The sequence below is a fragment of the Dermatophagoides pteronyssinus genome, unplaced genomic scaffold (assembly GCF_027571235.1).
Source record: "Dermatophagoides pteronyssinus isolate colony J.1.1.1.1 unplaced genomic scaffold, Derpt_VIB-CSIC_2022.12 sq0002, whole genome shotgun sequence".
NCBI classification, from domain to species: Eukaryota; Metazoa; Arthropoda; class Arachnida; order Sarcoptiformes; family Pyroglyphidae; genus Dermatophagoides; species Dermatophagoides pteronyssinus.
In genome coordinates this window covers 4,235,848-4,261,228 of record NW_027461526.1, presented here as the reverse complement: position 1 = coordinate 4,261,228, position 25,381 = coordinate 4,235,848, and the positions used below count along the sequence as shown (strand labels likewise).

At 28.1% G+C, this 25,381-nt stretch overlaps 4 protein-coding genes across 8 annotated transcripts; 2 read left to right on the top strand and 2 right to left on the bottom strand.

The window, feature by feature from the left end:
- Positions 1-57: 57 nt before the first annotated feature.
- On the top strand, positions 58-2,552 carry LOC113791878 (alkylglycerol monooxygenase-like). The gene is made up of 6 exons (XM_027341727.2): positions 58-479; positions 572-699; positions 782-1,037; positions 1,116-1,694; positions 1,754-1,836; positions 1,903-2,552. Exons 1-6 carry the CDS (start codon positions 291-293, stop codon positions 2,459-2,461), a joined length of 1,794 nt encoding a protein of 597 aa, XP_027197528.2. The 5' UTR covers positions 58-290; the 3' UTR covers positions 2,462-2,552.
- Positions 2,553-2,786: 234 nt separating this feature from the next.
- Positions 2,787-9,823, top strand: LOC113791931 (very long chain fatty acid elongase 7-like). Of its 4 annotated transcripts, none has more exons than XM_075824823.1 (3): positions 2,787-3,386; positions 9,233-9,334; positions 9,398-9,823. In XM_075824823.1, the coding sequence occupies exons 1-3, from the start codon at positions 2,837-2,839 to the stop codon at positions 9,673-9,675; spliced, it is 930 nt and encodes a 309-aa protein (XP_075680938.1). In that variant the 5' UTR covers positions 2,787-2,836; the 3' UTR covers positions 9,676-9,823. The 4 variants fall into 4 exon arrangements, with proteins under 4 accessions (XP_075680938.1, XP_075680937.1, XP_027197592.2 ...); XM_027341791.2 differs by lacking the exon at positions 2,787-3,386 and adding an exon at positions 5,204-6,452; XM_075824822.1 differs by having other exon boundaries at positions 2,799-3,386; positions 9,233-9,823.
- An 84-nt stretch (positions 9,824-9,907) lies between these two features.
- Traf4 (TNF receptor associated factor 4) lies at positions 9,908-12,644 on the bottom strand. The gene is made up of 2 exons (XM_027341703.2): positions 11,148-12,644; positions 9,908-11,084 (listed from the first exon to the last, which is right to left on the bottom strand). Exons 1-2 carry the CDS (start codon positions 12,319-12,321, stop codon positions 10,024-10,026), a joined length of 2,235 nt encoding a protein of 744 aa, XP_027197504.2. The 5' UTR covers positions 12,322-12,644; the 3' UTR covers positions 9,908-10,023.
- A 116-nt stretch (positions 12,645-12,760) lies between these two features.
- Positions 12,761-20,270, bottom strand: chico (insulin receptor substrate 1 chico). 2 transcript variants are annotated; one of them, XM_075824821.1, is made up of 5 exons: positions 19,613-20,270; positions 17,188-17,530; positions 16,796-17,108; positions 15,730-16,723; positions 12,761-15,674 (listed from the first exon to the last, which is right to left on the bottom strand). In XM_075824821.1, exons 2-5 carry the CDS (start codon positions 17,434-17,436, stop codon positions 12,872-12,874), a joined length of 4,359 nt encoding a protein of 1,452 aa, XP_075680936.1. In that variant the 5' UTR covers positions 17,437-17,530; positions 19,613-20,270; the 3' UTR covers positions 12,761-12,871. The 2 variants fall into 2 exon arrangements, with proteins under 2 accessions (XP_075680936.1, XP_075680935.1); XM_075824820.1 differs by having other exon boundaries at positions 19,617-20,270.
- Positions 20,271-25,381: the final 5,111 nt, after the last annotated feature.

The following is a 25,381-nucleotide window of genomic DNA, read 5'->3' as shown; positions in this document are numbered from 1 at the left end:
AATAACTTCTGTTGTTTGCTTACTGGGTAATTTATTTATTGTTATGGAAGATAAATTGTATCTTTTATAGAGAAATGTGGGGGAGGAAAACAGAAAAGATCTGCAAAAAAAAGGGGGTGAATATTTCATTGTCATCGATTATGAATTCAATTCAATTCCAAAAAAAAAGTCTATAAATTGTTTGAACATTTTCTTGTTTGAATTCATCCATTATTATTGTCAGATTTTTTGTTTTAATGTGTTAATTAAACGGCAAACGTATATTGTTTGTTTTTTTTCATCTATTCGTAATGATTACCGACAACGACATTAACAATATTAACAACAATCAAACAACAACAACAATAGTAACATTGGCAAAATGTTTAAAAGATGGTACCATTGAAGCTGGTAAAGATTTGGCATCAATGTTTTATTTGATGCCAGTTCATGAAACAATCAAAGATGATATTTATGATGTAACCAATTATGAGGTCAAAGTAAGATTTATTTTTTTGTTGATAATCTCAATCAATTGTTTTGTATTAATAATCGAAATTTTTTTAAAAAAAACCAATAAATCAATAAATAGCTAATTCCATTAATCGCATTTATGGTGGCCATTGAACAAATCATACGTATTATAATGCGTAAAAATATGTCACGTTTTGAAGATTGTATTATTAATATTGCTTCGTCACTTGTATTTACATTGACCAGGTTTGTTTCAAATCTTTTTTGTTTCTTTTTTAATTCCAATACCTTACATATTGATTTGTCTACCTACCTTTTGCTAACCTAGAGTAATGATGTTTACCATTGTATTGCGAATATATTCATGGATTTATGCAAATTATGCACTAGTTAATCTACCCTTGCATAGTGCAACAACATGGATTATATCATTATTATTAGTAGAATTTGTTTATTATTGGACACATCGTGCATTGCATGAATTAAATTTTCTTTGGGCAGCACATCAATTTCATCATATGGCTGAAGATATTAATATTTCAACAACAATTCGTGATTCAGTTGTTGATTTAATTATCTATGATGTTTGTATTTTTTTTTCTTCAAAAAACTGCTTCATTTTAATAACCTTTAATAATAATCTTTCACCCTCTCGAATATAGATCTTTCCAATACCATTATCATTTATTATACATCCACAAATTTTATTTGTTCATCTACAATTTTCATTAATTTATCAAATATGGTTACATAATGAAGTTGTTGGTCATTTAGGACCATTAGAATATTTGATTAATACACCAAGACAACATCGTGTACATCATGGAAAAAATCCATATTGTATTGATAAAAATTATGGTGCTTTATTGATGATATGGGATCGTATTTTCGGTACATATCAAGTTGAATTGGATAATGAAAAAATTATCTACGGTACTGTTAGTCCAACACCAAAAACATTCGATATGTTAACATTAATGTTTGGTTATTATAAAAATGTATGGGAAAGATTTAGTAATGGTAAAGGATTTCATGAAAAAATGGCTGCATTATTTTATGGTCCTGGTTGGTCACCAGGTAAACCACGTTTAGGTTTGATTGAAGAAATACCAAATGTTGATTATCGTCAACCACGTTATATTTATCAACCATATGTTGCTATATGGAAAAAAGCCTATATCCTTTTGCATTCGTTAATCATTTTGATTGGTTTCTATATGATGGTTGATCATCCTTTGATTGTAAGTTTTTCTTGAAATTTTTTTAAAATTTTCAACTTTTTTTTCAATTTCAAAATTAGAAATTTGATCCATGGAAAATAACATCGTGTATGATTTATTTGCTGTTGACAATCACTTCATTTGGTGCATTATTCGATAACAGGTTTGACATTTTTTTCTGGTTTTTTAGTTTTGAAATATCGATTTTGTTTGTTTGTTTGATTGATAGATCTTATCTGATTATATTGGAAATATTTCGTTGTATTATTTATTTTGTATTTGATTATTTTATTATACAATCAACAAAATGGCCAATTCATCGTAATACATCAATATTGATACAAATATTATTATGGATAATTCGTTTTGGTCATTTATTATCGATCATATTTTGGATTTGTATGTGGATTAGAAATATTTTCACCAATGATAATAATAATAACATTGATAATAAACACCAACGAAAAGGATTATCAACAACCGATTCAAATGAAAAAATTATCTATGATTCAAATGAAGGACAAAGTCAAACATCACAAGATTCGGATGAAACAATGATGAATCAAAATCATTCAATACCGGTTAAATTTCGTGCCCGAGAATTGATAACAACAACAATAATGATGATATCAGTTTTTATACCATTATTGATATCATATTTATTTGTTATACCATCATGTTCATTATATTATGAACAATATTTTTTTGATAATTATTTAACATTTACCAGGAATTTAACCATCATTACTTCCAATAATTCAATATTTTCACAGTTTGGCAGTAATTAGCTTCTTTTTTTTTGCCATTACCATTGACCGTCAATAGATGGCGTCAAAATACATTGAATCAAATAAATAAAAAAAAACTCATTTTCATAAACATCCGTTCGTTTTTTCTGTTAAAAATAATAAAATTTTTACCTTCAAATTGAAAAATAATAATTGTTATTCGGAATAATCATTCAATTTGTGGAAAAAAAGTCAATAGAAAAAAATCATACGATTGATTGAAAATAATCCTTGGTAATTGATTTTTTTGTTACTGTTTATTTTTTTAGCTGAATCATTTCGAATTCATCAACAGGTTGCCATTGAAAAACATCAAAATTCTTTGCTTTTCATTATTTACAATGTCTATGTTCAATCATTCATTTCATAATAATAATGATGATGGAAATTATCCGTTATTTATTGGTCGATTTTTGGAAACAAGAAACCGATTCAAGAATCAAAGAATATCCATTAATGAATGGTGGACCATGGTTATCATGGACAATCGTTATTGTTTATATTTTTATAGTAAAAATTTTCGGTCCAAAATTCATGAAAAAACGTCCTGCATTTAATCTAAAACCAGTAATCATTATTTACAACATAATTCTTATTCAAATTAATGTATATTTTTTCTATCAATATTCAATTGTAAATCGTTTTGGTATTGATTTAAATATTCATCGTTTCGAACGTATTTCATCAGAGCAATCATCATCGTCATCATGTTCATTGAATTTATTCTATATGTTTATGTTAAGTAAATATTTAGATATGATTGAAACAATAATTTTTCTATTAAGAAAAAAATTTCAACAAATTACAACATTACATGTTTATCATCATTCAATTGCACCAATACTTGTACATTTATATATAAAAATTTCACCTTGTGGTGGTCCGGGAACAATATTTCCATTATTAAATAGTTTTGTTCATACTGGTAAGTAATAATTTTCTTCTTCTTTCTTCTTCTTCTTCTTTTCTAAAAAAATATAAATTTTGCGAAAAATATGCATATGAATATTCAATAACAACAAACAACAAAAAAAGATTTCTAACCAAAAGTTTATTTTCCTGATTACAAATCGATAACGAAATATTATTTTTGTTCAATAAAATCAAAATTTTCCATCAACGAAGTTAACATTCGATTTTTTTTTGTTCTTTACGTCGAAAAAGGAAATCCTTTATAAAATCATATTTAAAAGGAAGTTCAGTGAAAATGCACTAAAAATGATCAAAAAAAAGGTTATTGGAGGGTATCTGTCTTTACAACAAAAAAAAACAAGCGGAAAAAAAGGATATATCCAGCAGTAGTTGGTTATTATTGAATTTGATAACAAACAAACAAAAAACAGACAAGGAAAACTAATTTTCATTTGTTTTTCATTTAAAACTTTGACATTTTCTCCAATCGCCAAAAAAATGTAGAATACCTTTTTTTTCCTTCAATGGTCATCAATCGATGATTATTATTTAATGGAATAAAAATCAATAATGATGATTATGATTATAAGAAACGAAACGAAAATTTGCAATTTTTAATTAACCATGTGATGTACGAAAAAAAAGCTAGAGAGTTAGTGCGATTGAGGGAATGAAAGAGAGGGAGAGAATCCAAAAAAGTATTTATCAATAGTAAACCCTTTTGTTTTTGTTTTTTTTTGCTTATCGGTTTTTAATGATCATATTTGATAATCAAAAATCAAAAAAAAAAATTAAAGATATCTTCATGCATATATAATTGAATTACATTGAAAAAACATTGCCCAATTATTGATTTTTATATTATCTCTTTTGTTTTTTTTCGACTGCGACTTTTATCAGATTGATCGATCGATTTTTTTCGTGAATTTCATGTCATATTCTTTAGCATCATTTCAATTGAATATTATCCCGAGGGAAACGAATGAAAAAGAAAAAAAACTAATGAAATGTTTTGACAAGTTGAAGTTTTCTTCATTAAGAATAAATGAAAAATCCAATCTGGCTCAAATCAATTCAGGTAGGATAATATGATGACCATGATGATAATGATGTGCCAGGTAAATTTAAGCCAAAAATAATTTTTAAAAATATTCTCTTTTTGTTGTTGGCTGGTGATGATAAAATACCAAAAGAATTTGGATTTAAGATGAAAAAAATTGGATGGATGGAAAGAGAAATCAAGATTTGTTTGCTTTTTTGAAAACTAAGAGACTAATTTCAAGAGAAAGAGAGAGTTAAAATCAAAAAAAAAGATGGTACTAACGATAACCATAAAATTAAAAAAAAAAAATGAAAAAGGTAGAAGAGAAATACTATACTATCTCTGTGTCTATGTCTAGGTAAGAGGTTGAATATCTGGATGATTTTTGTTTTCGTTTTTTTTCATTTTTCTTCGACAACCAATTTGTTTGTTTTTGTTTTGTTTTTGATAAATAATGCACCAAAATGGCCTAAAGGATTTACCTAAAAAAAACGTCTACAATAACAACAACAACAACAAACAAAAAACAACAACAACAACATTAGCAGAAAAAATGGGTCTAATTATTTTGTTTTTCTCTCTTTCTTCAGATGATTGCATGTGATTTTTCAACAAAAAAAAAATTTGAAATTTCTGGTTAAAAATCATCATGTAAACAAATTAAGATTTGTCTATTAGTTTGTTTGTCTCTTGGTGCGTTTGTTGTTTGTTTTTTTTTTGAGATTTTCAATCATGCATTTCCTTCGTATTTAAACCCAAAAAAAAATTAAATTAAAAACCGTTCAAATTGTGATTTATTTTTGAATTTCATAACTTTTGAAATATTATTCTATCGAACAAAAACAAAAAATCAATTCCTTTTTCCCCTTCCCCTTGCCTCCCACCTTCAATTTAGGTAAATTTGAATCTCTAATCATCATTTGGATTTTACCTGTGTGTGTGTGTGTGTGGTGTATGCAGTGTTTATGGTGTAATCAATGTTCTGTGTAATCATCACACATTTGTGTTGTTGTTGTTCTGAGTTTGCGTATTTTGAATCTTTTTTTGAAAAAAAAGAAATGAAAAATACTTTGGCCACAAATGAACAATAGCTCTGTGTGGTATGTGCCTGCAGTCAGTGTGTGTATAAAATCAAATAAAAATCTCATCCATTGGTCAAAATCTCATCAAATTGTTGTTTGATTGCTGTTGTCAAACACACACACACATATTCAGAGACATAAAGAGTTCGGGCTGGTGTTTTTCCTATTTTTTTTCGTTTGCATCTTTTTTCAACTTTGCTCAACAGTTCAAACAATCAACGACAACTTTATTCATCAAATTTTTTTCTGTTGTTGTTTATCATCGACAAATTGGAAATTCAAATCGATGTGAAATATTGATTGATTCTTGAAGAATCCGCAACCGAAAATCACCTTATTCATTTCAATTTTTGTTTGTTTGTTTTGAAGAAATTTATCAACAAATAACAAATAGCAACAACGAAAAACATGGAAACATTAAGATATTATATGTTCGATTTTTGGGAACAAGAAAGTGATAAACGTATTAGTGATTATCCATTAATGAAAGGTGGCCCATGGATTGCATGGTCAATTGTTATAACATATGTTTATTTTGTTACAAGTCTTGGACCAAAATTAATGAAAAATCGTCAATCAATGAATCTACAATGGCTTATTGTTACATATAATTTATTAATGATATTAATAAATGGTTATTTTTTCTATCAAATAATGATACCATATCGTTTTGGTATCGATATAAAAATATGGGATTTTCAACGTACCGAACAAATTGATCATTCACCACGTACAATGCATATCTGTCTTTTAAGCTATTTATATTTAATTAGTAAATATATGGATTTAGCTGAAACAATATTTTTTGTATTAAGAAAAAAATTTAATCAAATTACTAGTTTACATGTTTATCATCATGCTATTGTACCAATATTAGTACATATGTTTATTAAAGTATCACCGGCCGGTGGACCAGGTGCTATGTTTCCATTATTAAATTCATTTATACATACTAGTAAGTATTATTCTTTATTATTATTATTCTACTTTTTTTTCTGTTTTGTTCTGTTTTTTCCCCCTATATCTGTGATTTAATCAATGTTGAGCAACATGTAATGTTGATCCAAATGATGATCCAGATGCAAAGTCAAGATTGTTGTTGTGACAAAATATAATATGTGTGTGTGTGTGTGTTTGATTGATTTGATTTTAAAAAATATTGACCGCTAAATCCTCATCTAGAGATTTCAATGTTTGTTTCTGTTATTTCTTTTTATTATTTTGAAGCGTCAAATGGAACAAGTTATCTTTGATATTTAGTTTTCTTTTTTGAATATTAAGGTCTTTATTTTTTCGCATATATTTCATCAAATTCAATTCAATAAGTTAATGTTTGTCTGTCATTTCAGAATGATGTTGATGATCAATCATATTTGATTAAACAAGCGAAAAAAAAGAGAGAGAAAGTGATAGACAATTCCGTTATATTGTTTTGTTTTGTTTGTTGTTGGTGTGTTGATGACCTTATCTCAATTGATTCCAAAACTTATGTAAAATTAATTGATGAAAATATTTTCAATTTGAATTTGTTTACTTAGGAAATTGAAATCCCTTCCCTTTCCCTTATATATATTGACTTTTTTCATGGTCATTTTTCTGTGTCTGATGATTGATAATAATTTTTTTAAAAAAAGTGTGACTTTTCAACATGATGATGATCAAAATTTAGACAAATATTTTCTGTGTGTGTGAGGTGACATTGTTCTAAATATTTCACTTTAACAAAAAAAAAAAATTTAACACCAAACGAAGGTCAGGTAACAAAACACCATTCTCATTTCATTTCATTCTGTTTGATCATTACTAATTTGATTTGATTTGATATTTGGTCATCATTTTTTACGTAATTTTTTCCTGTCTAAAAAATATGCTAATTAAATTTATTCAACAAAAAAACAAGAAAAATTTTCTCGCGCTTTTCAAAAATTGAATTTTTTTTTTTCACAGGGATTCGATATATCGATTGTTTGATATATCGAACGTTATCTGTGAATAGTGATAAATAAATGACGTAACCGATTCGAACGAAATTTTTTTCTAAAATTGATTCGACGAAAAGATTTTCTTCAATTATTTTCTTGATAATCATTATTGAAAATCAATTAATTTCTGTTGTTGTTTGTTTGAAAAATCATTCGACTGTATAGAAAATAATGATAATAATAATAATTTCTATTGATTGTGTGTGTCATTTTGTTGCCTGTTTTTTTAATTATCTATCTGTTATTAGTGACAGCAATAATTTGGTAAATTCATATTTTTGTTATATAATTTTGTTTGTTGACAGCAACAACAACAAAATCTACTGTAATTGTCATTATTTACGAGTTTTACGAAGAAGAAATATGACAATAGTTTTTGTCAGTTTACTGATGATTTTTTTTTTTCGAGACCATTTTTTTTGTTTTGTTTGAAAATTATCAAAATTGACAAATCACATAAAAAAATCTTGATTACCTACCAGGATTTTTGTTTTCTTTTTTTTCTCCACCGATTATCAATCCCTAATGACCCTTTTTCTTATCATAAAATCAATGTCGAATGATAAGATTTTTGTTCTATCCTTTTATAATTCGAATGTCAACAACAAACAAACAAACGAAACCAATCAAGAATTAAGAGGTCAAAGTTTTCCTGTAAATCTGTTTGCTTGCCTGCCTATTATTTAACCTTATGACATTTTGATATTGTGTAAAAGGAATTTTATTGTTGTTGCTGCTGCTGTTTGGATCAACCAAACAAAAAAACGAGTAAAGATCCATGTGAGTTTGTTTGTTTTGCTTATATGTTCCTGATGATATTTTTTTGTTGTTGATGGCAATCGATGATGATGATGATGATTGAGGTCATAAAGTCGTTACAAGTCATGTTGTTTGTTTGTTATATGCATGCCTGCTGATTTTTTTTATATACACACACCAGACATTATCATTATAATCATCATCCGAAAAAGAAGAAAATAATGTTATCCGCATCCTTTCACACATCAAATCAAGAAGAAGAAGAAAAAAAAACAGTACAAAGAACAACAGGAAAAAAAAGAGAGTCTTCAGGGATCATTTATTCAGGATATTAATGAAAAAAAAAATAGCCATAACGTTATGAGTGGGATGATAATTTTTTTTGTTGTTGATAAAAATAGACATTCTTTTTTTTATTGTAACAACAACAACAAATCACATGATAAATAATAGCAGCAGCAGCAGCTAAATTATCTGTCTTCGACAATGGACAGTTGATGAGAATGATTTTCATCATGAAGAAAATTTAGATTATATGAAAAAGAAAAAAGGTATTTGATGAAATGATGACAAAGTTTTGGTTTGTTTTTTTTAATTCGATTTGGTCACTGCTGTTTTTCTGTTTTTATCATTTGGACATTGTTTAGCTTCCATACCATATGAATAAATTGCATATCGGAATGATTTTCTTTTTGAATTTTTTTTGGTTTCATATTGTGATGATGATTGATGATTATCAATGATGATCGATCAATCAAATTTGTTGTTTTTTTGATAACAAACAATGAATCAACAACAATAAGAACGCAATGATGTTTAGTAAAAATGTTGTTGTTTGGACACATCTAGGTTGATTTCTGTAACAATTTTAAATTCTGTAGGATGTAAAGTTTTTAACTACTGCTACTGTTGTTTGAAAAACTCTTTCTTTAGATATTTCAACAATCGAATCTAATCTAATTTTTTGTTTTTTGTTTTTTTTTCTGTTTAACAGTAATGTACATCTATTATACATTATCGGCATTAGGTTTACGACGTTATACATGGTGGAAAAAATATGTCACACAATTACAATTGACACAATTTGTCATTTTTGGTATTTATGGTTGGCTATTTTTACTCAATCAACGTGGTTATCCAAAAATATTTACATTTTTAGGCATCATACAACCAGTTATATTTTTTGCAATGTTTTTTTCATTCTATAAACGTGCATATAGATTATCATCGGATAAACGACAACGACAATCAAAAACAATGAACATAATGGATACTATCGATACCAACACCAACAACAACAACAAGATGACCAATGGATCAACTGAAACAATCATCAACGCTGATGATGAAGATAATAATCGAATTTGTCAAAATGGTCACATTAATGGTAATAAAACCAATGGTCATATTGTTGTTGATAATAAGAAAAATGAATAATAATAATTGACATTGAAGAAAGCAATAAAAACGAAAAAACAACAAAAAAAATTATACAAGATTGACGTTTATGGCTTATATAATATGTTAATTTATAACTCATTGATTTGTAATAATAATAAAATTCAATTGATTGATTTTTTTTGAACTGCTGAGATTCTGATTGAATAATGTTTGTAATTACACATACGCACAACATACACATACATCAAATTGAACAATTAGACACTAATTGAAATTAGTAAAAAAAAATTTATTATTATAATCATTATTATTGTTTGATGATTTTCATTTCCAAAGAAAATCAATGAATTGACCAGATCAAAAAAGAAAAAAAATGATGTTTTTTTACAGATAAATTCTAACTCGTAAATGAAGATCTTCATCAGTTTTACTTAACGATCCTAATTCATTGTTTTGTTGTTGTTGTTGTGGATTATTATTGCTTATACGACCATCCGAATTCATTGTCATTTCTTTTGCCGATTTCATCATTTGTTGTCGATCGGATGATAAATCCATTTGTACAAATTCTTTAATACCACAAGGTGGATTTTGTTTGATTGGTTTTTGAAATGATTCTTTTGAACAAAGACCATTTTCAATCTGTGCTATTGGTACAATTAATTTGGAATTGGTACGTTGTTTAGGTTGTTGTTGTTGTTGACTTTTTGATTCATCAAAATAAAATTGACCACCATCACCACCACCACCATTATTGCTGATCTGATCGGCTGGATTGACAAGATTCTTATAGCCAACAATAGCCAATTCATATGCATTGTTGAATGGCCAATCTAAAAATCGATCATATTCACCTTCGATGATGACCAATTCAAGACTAAACAGTAAAATTTCTTGTGTAGATTCTTCATATGATGGTAATGAATCGATTGTATTATTTGTATCGATTATTGAATTTGATTTGGTTGAAATAGTTTTGATAGAAACGGTCAACACTAATTGACATAGATATCCTTGACCATTTGTATAGAATTCATCGCTAACAAATCGATGTGTTTTCATTGATGATGATGTATGATTATTATTTTTTCCTGTTGTTACTCGACTTGTTGCACCATTATTATTACTTTGTTGTTGTTCACTAATATATCGTTGAAAACGTGCAACTAATCCAGGTAAAAGCCAATTAAATTCCGAAACTAAACGATTATTACGTAATAAAATTGAAGAACGTTGTCTGGATGAATAACGTTCAAATCTTGTTGTAAAACGAATTTTCAATGTATCATCAAGTAGAAAATTATAATGTGTTAATGATAATACTTGAAGTGATTGAATTGTAAGAAAACAAAATTCAGGTTGTGATCCAGGTTGACTGAATGGTTCAGTACCACAATCACTTTTGGATGGTTTTACTTTGATTGATAAATCTCGTTTCCAATAATCTATATAAGGGAAAGAGAAACAAGAGATTAAAGTATTCAATATAAAATGTACAAAATACTAACCAGGACTTTGATCAACAATAGCCATTTCAAATGGATATGGAAATGGCCATTGAAGATAACGATCATGATCACCTTGTACAAATGCAATTGATATTGCAAATGCATTACGTTTTGGTAGAATTGTCAGAAATAATTGAATAAGATAACCATTAGGATGTGTATAGAATGGATCAGCATTCAATATGGCAATTTTACCCGTTGATATGGATTCATTTTTTTTCTCACTAAACCTATCGATTGTCCATAGATAATTGGAAACTAATTCATTATAACGCATTGACATTAATGCTTTATGAAATGTTTTTTCTTCAATATCATTTTCTAGATAAACAGTAAGCAATAATATTAATGTATCATCTTTAAGATAATTTTCTGATTTTAATGTCCATAATGGTATATGACGACGATTACCACAACCATCAGCATTTGAACTATATTCAATATCAGAATTTGGTCGTAAAAATGCTGAACGTAAACGACATTCATCAATATTTGGTATTATTGTATGATTATATTTGGTGTGAATTTTATTATTATCAAAATTTCCCGTTAAAATAGCATTAGTTGTCCAATCATCTAATTCTTCATGTTTAATTACTGATAATATTGTACGATATTTATATGGCCATTCAACTTCTGAATCATAATCACCAGCAACAATACGAAAAAATACACCTAAATATGATATCAAATCGGAATAGGTTGTATTTGTAATCAATAACATTTGTAAACGATATCCCGGTTCACTTAGGTAAAATCTTGGTGAAAATATTAATTCTTGTTCCGATGAAAGTATATCGGAAAAATTATATACATTCCATATGTATTGTATAACATTTGATCGATTTGGTGGTACATTATTATTATTGTTGTTGAATGATTGTTCATCATCATTATCATTTCGTTGTGTAAACGATTCATCGCCAATGTTTGTTGCAATTGTAGTTGTTGTATCCATGGTAATTGTTACCGGTATATTAATTTCTTCTTGATCATCATTATTATTATTATTATTATTCGATAGCGAAGAAGAACTATAAGATAGATTCAATATAGGTGGCTGTAATTGATGAATATGACCATAACTTTTTGGTAGTTGTGTTTCATGAAAATGTCCATTGATGGATGAAAAAATTTGAAATAAAATGCTGTAGATAATCAAGAAATTATTCATTTTTTTTTTTAAAAAAAGTTCAAAGATGGCTAATGAAAAGAATCAGAATGACTGAACAAACATAATGATGTTTTTTCGATGACCAAAGTCCAATTGAAAAAGATTTGTACTTGTCTTTCTTTTTTTTTCAGATATCATATCACATCTTTCTTGTGTACCGTCAAGGGTGTGAAAGTATTAAGGCGGATACCAAACACATAAAGAACAACAAATTAACAACCAGAAAAAAAAACAACCAAAACCAACCGGTTGATTGACCTTAACACGACTGGTTTTTGGTTTCTTGAAGAAGATAAAAGTTTTTTTTTCATCTAACCCAGCCAGCCAGCCAGTCTATCGGTCAATCGATGAACTTTTTTTTCTTCTTCTCGACTTTCACTTCAAAATCTGAGGTTTCAGACAACCTGTTTTCAAAATTAGAAACTTACTTTGACAAAAATTGCAACAACAAAAAAAACGAATTTAATTTATTCCAAATATTGAACAGAATTTTGTCAATTGGGATCATCATTAAAAAAAAGAAAAAAAAGTTTAAGTCAAAGAATAATAATCATGTAATAATTGTTGCAGTCGGTGGTGGTGGTGTCTTTGAAATATTGTTAGTCGATGATTTTTTAATTGTTTGTGATGATGATGATAATGGTGCATCATCTAATGGTGAAGATTCAGAACGTGATGAATTTTGACGTTGATTTCGATCACTAGTTGTTTTAATATTATTATTATCATTATTACAACTACTAATACTTCTTTTGATTCGAAATCTTGAACCAGAACTTTGATGATTACCGTGACTAGCGGAATTTTTTAATGATGCAAAAAGTGATCGCATTGCTAAACTTTTATGTTTTTTCGAACTAGATTTTTTATTATTATCACTATTGTTTGATGTAATTGTTGTCGATGATGATGATGCATTCGATGATTGATCTGGTGACATTAATACATAAGTTGATTCTTCTTCGTCTTCCGCTTCTTCAGCTAAATGTTGTTGTTGTTGTTGTTGATCATCATCGCTTAGAATTTCATTTGTAGCTAATGGTGCTACTAATTGATTCGAAGTTTTTGTTGCAATAATATTTTGTTCGGGTAATGATTTTGAAAATAAATTATTACGATCATTTTTGTCCATAGATGATCCAGGTGTAAACATAATATAATCTTCATTATCATCATATGATGATGATGATGTATTAATCGAATGTGATTGTTTCGAACTATGTAATGATAAACTATGTTTAAATGTATGAACTAGATGATCCAATTTATTTGAATTTGATTTCTGTGTTTGATGATCTTTCGATGTCAATTTATGAGAATTGGTAATCATTATTTCAGAATTTGATTGTGAAGAATCAGAATTTTTACGAGTTCGATTAGAAAAATCTGATGCTGATGATTTTGATTGAGATTCAAATGATGATACAAATTGATCATTGTCTTTTTTGTCCATACCTAATTCATTTTGAATTGTTTCATTTGATGAATCATTGATCTTTTGATCAGTAGCTGTTGATTTTGTTGAGTGATAATGGTGATGATGATTGTGATGATGATGATGATTATGATGATGTTTTTGAAAAGGTCGATGAATGTCTTTGTTGCCTTTGTTGTTTGCTGAATAATCAATTTCCATTAAATCTCCTTCTTCTGGTAAAAATGATACAGGCAATGGGTGATTATTTAAATGTGGCACTGGTTGAGATGTTGTTGTGGATGGACAAATTGTCATATGAGGATGAGGATGATGACCAAAATGATTATGATGATGAGAACAGGTACAGGATGTGATCGGTTGACCAATCAATGAATGACTGTAGATATTATGTGATGGTATTTGTGATGAACATTGTAAAAGGGGATTAATTTGATGAACAGAAGATGTCGCCGTTACACTGTTTGATTTATTTTTAAATAGATTATGTAATCGAAGTCCAGCCGGTTTAGATCCTAATGTTAAACTTCTAACTCTTGGTTGAACTAACGATGATAATATAGGTGCACTAGCAGCTTTGTTTGTTGGTTGTTCTTCTATTAACGAACAACATGAACTAGAAGCTGCTTCCATTGATAATGGAAATTGACAATTACCATAACAATCACCATGAAATTGAGGATTTGTCATTTGTGATTGTTGTTGAGCAGGAATAATTGTTGTCATTTTATTTTTACGTCGAGAATTAAGAAATGCACTGAATTTCATTCCATGACTACCAGTAGAGGATGCTCTAGTTCGTATTGGATGACTAGTCATAGTTGCTGATGATGATGGCTGCTGCTGTTGTTGTTTAGCAACTTTATCTGTTTCAATATTTGTTCTGTTTGAAACATTAGGCTGATTATTATTATTATTATTACATTGTGAACCAATTAATGGTGCTAATGGTTGTGGTTTACTTCCAGTTGAATAAGCTCGTGTTAATCCATTGAATATAGTATCATCATTTGATTCATTCATATTTACAGGAATTGTTACAGGTATATTCTTACCGGTAGTAGTAGTAGTAGTAGTATTTTCATCATTTCGAATATAAGAACGAACTTTTTCTAAATTAAATTCAATACTATTCGAAATACTATTTGATGTTGATGTGACTATTGGATTTGATCCATCACCATTTGTAACAGACAATGGTGACATATGTAGATAACAATTATCTTCTTCATTGTCATCTGATTTTTTCTTCAATATTTCATCATTAGCTTTTGATGTATCATCATTTGAACTATGAGCATTCATCGGTTTCATTGGAACATAATCGGATGGTTCACCAGCCGGTATAGTGGGTAAATAATGATGATTTTGATTGACAGAAGATTGACCACCATTATTAATACAACAATTAGTGTTAGAAGATGATAATGAAGATGATAATGAACTAGATGATTCATGTGCAAATGAATGCATTAAACAAGCAGAACAATGACATTTTGGAGATGTTATGGGAGAATGATGTGCCTGTTGACCTGATGTTGCAGATGAATGATGATGTTGTTGTTGTTGTTGCAACAACGGTAAATAATACATTTGAAAACAATTTGCACAGGCCTGCATTGTTGCTGATGATGTTGTTTGAGATGAAAATGGAGGTATATAGGCTGGATAAAGATCTAGATCAGCAGAAAAACCTTTTTCGCTGTTATCTTGAACGATAGTTGTTAGATTACCATGTTGTTGATTTGGATGCAAATCCAAACAATTTGTTGGACTAAACATAGTAGCATGAATTTGTTGAAGTTGTTGTTGTTCTTGAATATCAGTTTCAGTGGACAAAGAAGAATTTGATGAATTGATTGGATTGTTAATTATCTGATTAGGTAGATTATGAATACCACCACCACCAGTACAGGAACTAATTGAAAAATTTGAAAATTATAAAGATATTGTTCCGAATAATAATAACATACCTAGAAGATTGAGCCAAAGAATTGTTTAGATAGAATGAATTCTGTGATGATGAACATTGACGAGGATGATTATGATGAGAAGTGGGAACTATTGGCGTATAATGATGTGGCATACCATGATGATGACATAGATGATGTAAATTCCATGGAGGTGGAAACATTGGACCCAATGGTGTAGTAGCCACACTGTTGCTAATCGAATTGGAACTGGCACAATATCCTTGAGACAAATCTTCATTACTGCAATCACTTGCAGTATGTGATCTAACACTACCGCCACCTCCACCACCGGTTGATGATGAACATGAATGTAATCTTTCACGAGAATTAACTGGTGATTGTGATGATGTACTACTACTGGTTGCTGGCATACTATTTCGATTATTTATTGTATGATGATGATGATATTGATTAAGACCAGGATGAAATTGAGCTGCCATAAATTGATGCATCATCAAATGATGAGATTGTCTCGATGATGATTCGGACAATTGATTTGGATCAATTGCATTCGATGTAGAAGAACTTCTTGGTCGATAAGTGACTAATGATGATGCTGTTGATGAACTTTGACCATGATCATCACCAGACGTTGTATTGTTATTATTTGTGCTACCATTTTCTTCAGCATTTGATTTTGAATTTTTATTCAATGTCCAAAATGATGATACTTTAGCATGCATATGTTCAGCAATTGTTTGATCATCAGTTTGTACCCAACATTCACCGGCACCCAATTCGGATAAACGACCAATTTTTAGATAAAAAGTTTTATCTTTATGTCCACAACGATGTATAATTGATAATGGAAATTCATAACGATTCGGTGGATTATTGTTGGCTACACTATTATTATTATTATTATTATTTGAATTGGATGATTCTAAACGAATCAAATACAAAATAGTAGGCATCAAACAAAAACGATAGGTTCCAATTAAAGAACGAGGTAATGCACCATCCACACGATTTATATGTCCTTGCCATATAAAATCTGATTTGTTTTTTTTTAAAATAGAAATTAGATGATGTACAGAATTTTCAAAAAGAAAGTAATAATACTTACGAAAATCTCTTAACGATCGACAATGATATTCAGGTGTACGATATAATATCGATCGAATTGATTGTAACCATTCATTTAATTGTTTTTCATCATCACATATAGTGGCTAATAAATCTTCTTTGGTATAGATACCCAGTACAAATCGTTTTTGATCAGGAACACGTGCCACCGCAAAACAATCTACCAACATAATTGTACGACGTGCTGGACATTTATCACGAAATTTTTTTTCATTATCATAATATGAAATTGTTGCTTTGCTCAATGTTAACAATGAATTCAGACGCAGAACAAAAAATCTACGTTTATTTGTCTAATGTTGTTGGAATAAATAAAAAAACAAAACAAATAAATCAAACATGAAATTTTTATAACCAAAAAAATAAAAATACCTTTAATTTACGCATAGTTCCACATTTACGAACATCATCGGTAAAATGTTGTGAACCACCAGTTGAAAATAATAAAGCATTATTATTATTATTAAGACAATTTGCAGCAGCCATACAAAATTGTTGTTGTTGTTGTTGTTGTTGTTGTTGTTCATCACTAATATTAGTTATCGTTGAACTTGTTGAAATTGGTTGATTTGTTGTTGTCGTCGCCGATGATGATGATGATGGAATTGTAGTAGAATCCATGATTATTATTCACTATTTTTGTGCTATGTTTTTTTTTTGATTCAATGTTGTCGTCGTCGTCTTTGTTATTTCATGTTGAATGAATTTAATGAACCTTAACCAAAATTATAAGAAAATGATTTGGTTTAGTTTATTATGGTAAAAAAAAATGACAGAAACAAAAAAAAATTTATTAGTTAATAACATGTGATATGTACATGATTATGAAAAATGGATGTCAATGGATAGCAAAAATCTTTAGTCTAAAAAAGATTGGTATCACATTAATGTACTAAACATATAAATAAAAATAATAAAAAAACGAAACGAAACAAACAATTTTGTTTTTCTCATCATCATCATCATCATCATCATCATAATGATTGTAATTTAATCATAATCATTATCAATAAAAAACAACAACAACAACAACAATAACAAATTAATGATTAGGTCATCACGCTATGATGATTATTTAGTGGTTTTGGTTGTTGATGTTGTGAGGGGAAAAATTATTTCCAATATCGATTGGAACATCTTTTTTTTCAGAAAAAAAAGTTCAATTTTGTCAATTTGTGTGTTCAGGTAAAGGTATAGGTTCAGAGCAGAGCAAATGAGCCTTGTCAAATTATTTATTTATTTTTGTTTTTTGTTTTCACAAAATCATTTGTCAAATGAGAGAGAAAAAGAATTATTCCAAATTGATCATCATCATCGGTGAAAAATGCGCATACTCAAATCGAACGCAAAAAACAAATTCAAATTATATAACAGGGGTGGCCAAGCTCACCCTCCTCACCCTCGATTTTTGAATTATAGAAGTGTGGCTCGCGAGCCACATGCGGCTCGCGAGCCGCAGTTTGGCCAGCTCTGTTATATAATATCGATTTCGAATGTTTTTTTTTTTTGGAAAACAAAAATATTTTGGTTTCCAAAAACAATAAAGTTTTCTTCTTTGGAACCAAATATGATTAAGACGCATCGATTTTTTTGTTTTCATTCAACAACAAAATAAATAAAGTCTTTGGACCTTTTATGTTTGTTTGTTTTTTTACTGATGATGAAGTTTTTTTTTATATAAGAGGTAGTAGTAGCATTTATTTATGATTACTTTAAAAATATATCCATCATACTAACATTTATCATCATTTATTAATTGGATGGACAAAAAGCAACCAGTGTTGTGTCAAATATGTTTTTGGTAAATATATCACCATCATCATTTCACACACACACAAACCAATTATTATCATTATTTGACGTCAACAACAACGTTTTTCACATAAGTTTGACAACAACAACAAAAAAAAATTTTGAAATAAGATACCGGAAAAACTGAAAATTTGTACAAAATTCTGGATCGATATGTTTTTTCATTTGTTGTTCATCAAAAATCAAAAATCAAAATCCTTTTATCCAGTACCTCTAAAGATGAAAAAAAATGTCCATATGACAAAATTCTATATAGAAATGATGATGATGATGTTTTTTTTTCTTGCAACCATCATCATCATCATCATCATTGTTGTTATTGTTGTAGTCGTTAATGTTGATAATGATGATGATGTTGTTTTTCAAATGTTAAAAACCAAGGATATATATGTGTGATTAATGTTGTTGTTGTTGTTAAGGGTGAATAGAGACACAAACAGACCGACCGACTAACTTACTGACTGACTGACTGTCTGATTGAATTGTTTTTGTTTTTTGGAAAAAAACAAGGTATAATATTCAATAATTAATTTTGAAGAAAAAAAAATATTGAAAAAGTCAAAATATGAATGTTTGTTTACATTTGTTCATATTTATCCTTCGAAAAATCAAAAACAAAATAAAATGACCTTCTGTTGTCGTTGTTGTTGCTCTGTTTTGTTTTTTCAAATAAACATTATGTGAAGGTAATATTAAGGAATAGGAAGCGATAAAACTTGTTGTTGTTGTTTGACGAAAAAAAAAGTAAATAAATATTGCCTGTATATTTGTCAAGGCGTTGACCACCATCATTTTTTTGGTCAATTTCATTATCATTATTTGGGTTTTTTCCCAGAGAAAAATAGCGAGAAGAAAGTTACAAAGTTTCTTTTTCTCTCCAGTCAACAAAGAATGATCGAGAAATTTTTGGCTCAAAAATAAATAGAAACAAAAAAAAATCATCATGTGATTTAGGGTTTGTAAATAGAGATTTTGAAAAACTTACTTACTGTTATTTATCAATCACTTTTGACCATCATTTTTTCATCATGAAAAAAAACGAAGAAGATACTCTCGAAATGGACAACAACCAATGATAAAACAAGGCACTCTCGATTCAACAACAACAAAAAAATATTGCACTTTTGTTTTAGTGAATAAAAAAAATTGAATGAATTTCGATTGTGGTTCAGTTTTTTGTTTGTTTGTTTGTTTGTTTTAAAATTCAATTCGGATTACGTTGTGATCGGATGATCAAATGACAAATCAACAACAACAACAACAATAAGAAAAAACAAAACAAAAATGATTTTACATCACAAAAAAAAACAATACGCACACAAAAGATGCACAAGATTCTAATATTTTGTTGTTGTTTGTTTGTTTGTTTGGAAAAAATAAATATTAGAAGAAAAACAAAACAAAACAAATGCTCATGACTCTTAAGTTTGTCATCATTGATCGAAGAGTCATTGCATTGAATCTTTCTTTAAAATCTTCATTTAGAGATGGATTGGATTGGATTGGATATTGAATGGATGCAACAATTTTCGAGTGGACTCATGACATAGATCGAATGCATAAACGAAAACATAAACAAAAACAAGCTACAGTGTGTGTGCGTTTGAGTGTTATATAGAACCGACGATTACGTAGATTACCTTGATTTCATGAATTCATTTTTTTTCACACACTCAGAAAAATTGTACGTCTGTCCGATGTACAGTATAAGTTAGGCAAAAAGTATACAAAGACCGAAATGGGCGGAGCTTAAATAAGAAATTTTTTTCCCTAACTTTCCATGTACAGTAACCTATTATTTGAACGGCATAATTTGAATGAATTTAAATTTCGCTCCAATTTTCAATTTGGTTTTCAACTTGTTCCCGGCAACTTTTTTCTTATGAGTATTTTTTTTGTTGTTAGCAAATTTCTTTTAAAATATCAATTCAAAAATTCATCAGTAATTCATCAGTAATTGAAATAAAAGAAAAATAAATTGTTTTATTAAAACAAAAAATAAGAAATTGGTTTATGCAAAAAATAAATAAATAAATTTGAATTCAATTTTTTTTTGTTTTTTTCCAATTTATCAAAGGGTTGAGTGCATTTCAAGGAAACTGCCAAGTCTTTAAAACGACGTGAATTTCAATCTTTCGGTCTTTATCTCAATGAGAAAAAAGTAATTCAAAATTATTGAATTTGGTCCATTTAAATATCTCCATAAACGTTTCCACAATTTCATTTGAAGTTCTGTTGGTGAACCCACATATCTTGTTAACAATGACACACAACTTTGAATTCAATAACAATATCCATAGAATAATGATCGATTATGACTTAGAAAATTCAGAAATTTCAAATACATTCTGTGGTTCACCAATCGAAAAAGACGCCACTTATATTTGATTCTTGATTCAGTCACAATTCTAGGTTTTGTTTGAAAAATTTGAAACAAACTGTTTCATGAACAGACATTCATTCAGGAAGATTTAGCACAATGATGTTCAATATTTTTTCATTTCATTACATTCAGAAAGTTCCAATCGTTGGGTATCTCGGTTGTCTTTAAGATATCCGGATCAAAATTCGTACCATTTTGCAATAATAAATCAACTTTGAACCACCAAATTCGTTGATTTTTTCCATTAAAAACTTAGTCGAATAGTCGAACCTCGATCAAAGTTGTGAAATGACGACGAAAAAATTAATGTGACGAAAAACACAAATGCACGTGGCGGTTGATTCAGTTCCATACAGTCGTTCCTCGTGGAACACGGTTAATTCGTTCCACTGTTGTACGAATACCGTATTATGCGAAGAACGACTGTAATTTTTCGAAAAAGAAAATCGAACATTGCAAAAAAACGAAACATTAACTTCGAGTTCGAAAATGTTTCGATATTGCCGAAAAATTTCAATCTCGAATCGAGAATCAGAAATAAACATCTTTTTTTACTTTATCATTATGGATTAAACATGAAAGTTTATCATTACATAAGGACAAAATTTGAATCAAAGTTTCGCCATATAACGGTCATAAGTCGAGCAAATTGATGAGCAAATCAACTTCTGAATTGGTTTCGAAATTTTCCAAGATGCATTTGTCCAGGAAAGTTCAATTTTTCTAAGTCTCAATTTTTCTTACCGATTCTTTTTGTAATTTTGATTTTAGATTGTATTTTCTTGAATCTGTCATTATGATACAAATGCCATTGGCGAAATGTCTTCAGTACTATTATTATTATCTACCCAGATTGGCCCATGCATGACGAAGAAGAACTTGTGAAATGAGAGAAAGTGGAACCTCAAACATCTATTGGATGATCTATTGTAAATATATGATTGTACGGACTGAATTAAAAATCGTGAATTTCAAAATAACAAGAATCAGAATCAAATACATTGGGTGCAATAACACAATGCAAACATTAGCTATGCAAGATCTACATACGAATATATGGAGAAATCTACCCCAAAATCTTTTTTTTAATCAAAATTGATTAATTCAAAATGCTTGATTGTTTGTACTTAATCCATAACGAAAAATTTATTTTTTTATAACAATAAATAAACATCTTTTTTCTTATTCTCATTAGTTTGTTATTAATTTTATTGAATGTGGTTTATGGTTATGGAAAGAAAATATTCCCGAAATATACAATTTCAAGAATAAAGAAAGTTTACGGGAATATATGTGAACATGCGCTCAAAGAAGTTAACAACGACCAAAAAAGGCGGAGCTTAATTTTTGCCCCAAAAAAGGGGATCGATTTTTCTGAGTGCACATAAAGATATATTCCTTTTAGACGTTGTTTTTTTGTTCAATTCTTTTGTAAAAAATTTATTCAATGACTTGTGATTTGAAAAACAAAAATGTCAACCCAATTTATATAACACGCACGCATCTTTTTTTTCATTTCTTTTTCTTTTATTTCGTGAAAATACGGTAAATCCGAAACTAAAAATACAAAAACATTCGAATGCTAGCAGTATTGTTAACAGTTGTTATTGCTACTACCATATCAATGCTGCTACTTTCCAATACTTTTTTTGGATTTTATTTGTATCAATTTTTTTTTTTTGAAACCGCGATTTTTATTTTTATTTTTTGAAATGACAAAAAAAAACATTCAAATTTTTTAATGATAATGGAATTATTGATTATGGGAAAAAAATTAATGATGAAAACGTTTATTTTTTTTCCTTAACGAATCAAATTTTAAGAAGAGAAGAAAAATAAAAGTTATAAATCGTTTTCATTAAATATCGATATCGATTATAAATTATTAATATTTTGTTTTTTTTGATAAAAACAAAAACAACATTATTATTATTATTGATGACAAACAAACAAAACTTTTTATTTTTATTTTTTTGTTATAAATGGAATTTATCAGACATTTTCATAATCATGATGATAATGAATGTGAAAAAAAAATAAAGTTTATTTTTTGAGAAAAATATTTTTCAAAAATTGTCATATTGAAGTGAAAGAATATTCGATTCTATTTCGACCTAAACATATCAAATTTGTTTGTTTTCATCCGGATTGAAGCTCAAAACTCTTTAAAAAAAAACATTCAAAAATGTTTGATAAAATCATTCGAATCAAAAGAAAATTTATTGAAAATTTTTCATTCAATAAAATTTATTTTTTGATTAATGCACCATTTTTAAAAGCAGTACCACCAATTCATCAACAACAATTATCTGATTTTCCGATAATTATTCATCGAATAACTAAATCAATAATTCAAAAATATTATCAACAACAACTATTTCAACTAAAATTGTTTAAACGTGATCAAAAAATTTTCCTATTAATTCCAATTTTGATATTTATTTTATCCATAACACGATCTTTGATCGTATTGATCGTTAATGATGATAGTTATTGGCGTACATGGTTATTATCAATGTTTCATTTATTGAATTTAAATCGTCGACAACCTGAAATGGTTGGCTTACATATTGTTATCGAAAATTTTTGCCTATTAATTTGGTTATTATTATTAAACAAAAATATCTGTCTTTTTCGTATAATTCTTACATATTGTCATCAGATTTATGATCCTTGTTTGAATGATGATGAAAATTTTCAACGATTAAAATGTTTATTTTATAATAATAATAATGATCAAAATGTTTATTCAAAATCCAAATTATTAATGGAAATTGATTATAAATCAATAAGATTTTTGGCCAAACTATTTAAATGGCATTATCATAGTCATTGTTTTCTTGAAATAATATCACCAACAATGGTATTAATATTAACAATCATAATAATTTTATCAGTCGATCCATGTTTGAATAATTTTCATCTATTCAATTATTCATATTTATTATATAAATTACATGTTGTAATTTTTGCTATATTTTTATCCATTTGGAATTATTGGGGATTATTATTCGCTTCGCAACCACATCTTTATCTAATATTCATATGTTTTATTATGGAATTTAAACATCGACAAAATAAAAAATCATTTCATCATTCATTTATTCGATCGAATTCAATCAAATCATTATATGATCATCGTAAACAACAATCAAATCTTTTCAATGAAATTGATTTAATCAATAGATATTTTCGTTATTATATTTCATATCTATTTCTTATTTATACATCACTATTTTGTCAATTATTATATGTAACATGGAAATCACCAATATTTTCATCAAGTTGGTTATTTTTTGGTGGCCTATCATTATATCCGGTATTTGTTGTACTGTCACTTTGTTTGGTAATCGCCCGATTGTTTCAGAAAATATTTGATCATCATAAATATTATTATTCATTAATGGGACGAACAAATTTACAAATAAATTATCGAAATAAATTACGTATAATGACTACGGTAACATTGATTGAAAGTCGTACGGTTGGTTTTTCATTCTTAGATCAAACCTATATACAATATGGTACATTATTAACAATTATTTATATAACGGCAACATTATTCTTTCAAATTATTAAAGTAATGCAGTTATTGAAAAATTGAAATTGTCAAAAATTCCTTCAAATTCAAGATTCTGTCAATGAATAAAAGACCAACCGAGAAAAAAAATTGATTAATCGATTCGAATCGTACACTTTATTTCTCTCCTCTAATTAAAGTAACTTGTGATTCACAAAATGAAAATCAATTTTGACATTCGAAGAAATTTTTTTCTGAAGAAAAAAATGAATTATGGATCCTCCATTTTGTTGTTTTCACATTTTTCATTCATTCATTCATCAAGTGAACAACAAAACAGAAAACAAAATCTTAAAAAATGTCATCGTTTGAAATCATAAAAAAATGGTTCGATTGGTTAAAGAGAAAATCCGATCCATCTAATATTGAAATCAATAGAATTTATAAATTTTTAAATCAAAGATTTTTCAAAGCAATCAAACCAATTGAAATACCATTAAATCGACCAATCAATCGTTTAACCAAAAAAGATTTAAATGAATATTTAAAATCAATTCGACAACAACCAATACAAAATGAACAGATAATTTTTACTATTTTACCATTGTTCATATTCGGTATATTTATTGTACGAACAATTATTGCATTGATTATCGATGATAATAGTGTTTGGTGTACATGGATAGGATCATTATTCAAGCTTATCGGTTTAAAACGTCAACCACCAGAAATTGTCGGTTTACATTATGTTCTTGAACATATTTATTATTGTTGTCGTCTGTTTGGTTCGTTGGAAAATCAAATTTTTTTCCGTCTAATGATGTCTTATTGTCAACAAATTTATAATCCTT

Coding starts and splice junctions, on each gene's coding strand:
- LOC113791878 (XM_027341727.2), top strand. CDS start 291: ATGATTACCGACAACGACATTAACAATATTAACAACAATCAAACAACA. Junction 1,038..1,115: donor TTGATTTAATTATCTATGAT/GTTTGTATTTTT, acceptor TCTCGAATATAG/ATCTTTCCAATACCATTATC. Junction 1,837..1,902: donor GGTGCATTATTCGATAACAG/GTTTGACATTTT, acceptor TTTGATTGATAG/ATCTTATCTGATTATATTGG.
- LOC113791931 (XM_075824822.1), top strand. CDS start 2,837: ATGATGATGGAAATTATCCGTTATTTATTGGTCGATTTTTGGAAACAA. Junction 3,387..9,232: donor AAATAGTTTTGTTCATACTG/GTAAGTAATAAT, acceptor TCTGTTTAACAG/TAATGTACATCTATTATACA.
- Traf4 (XM_027341703.2), bottom strand. CDS start 12,321: ATGAATAATTTCTTGATTATCTACAGCATTTTATTTCAAATTTTTTCA. Junction 11,085..11,147: donor TATTGTTGATCAAAGTCCTG/GTTAGTATTTTG, acceptor TCCCTTATATAG/ATTATTGGAAACGAGATTTA.
- chico (XM_075824821.1), bottom strand. CDS start 17,436: ATGGATTCTACTACAATTCCATCATCATCATCATCGGCGACGACAACA. Junction 17,109..17,187: donor GAACTATGCGTAAATTAAAG/GTATTTTTATTT, acceptor CAACAACATTAG/ACAAATAAACGTAGATTTTT. Junction 16,724..16,795: donor TCGATCGTTAAGAGATTTTC/GTAAGTATTATT, acceptor AAAACAAATCAG/ATTTTATATGGCAAGGACAT.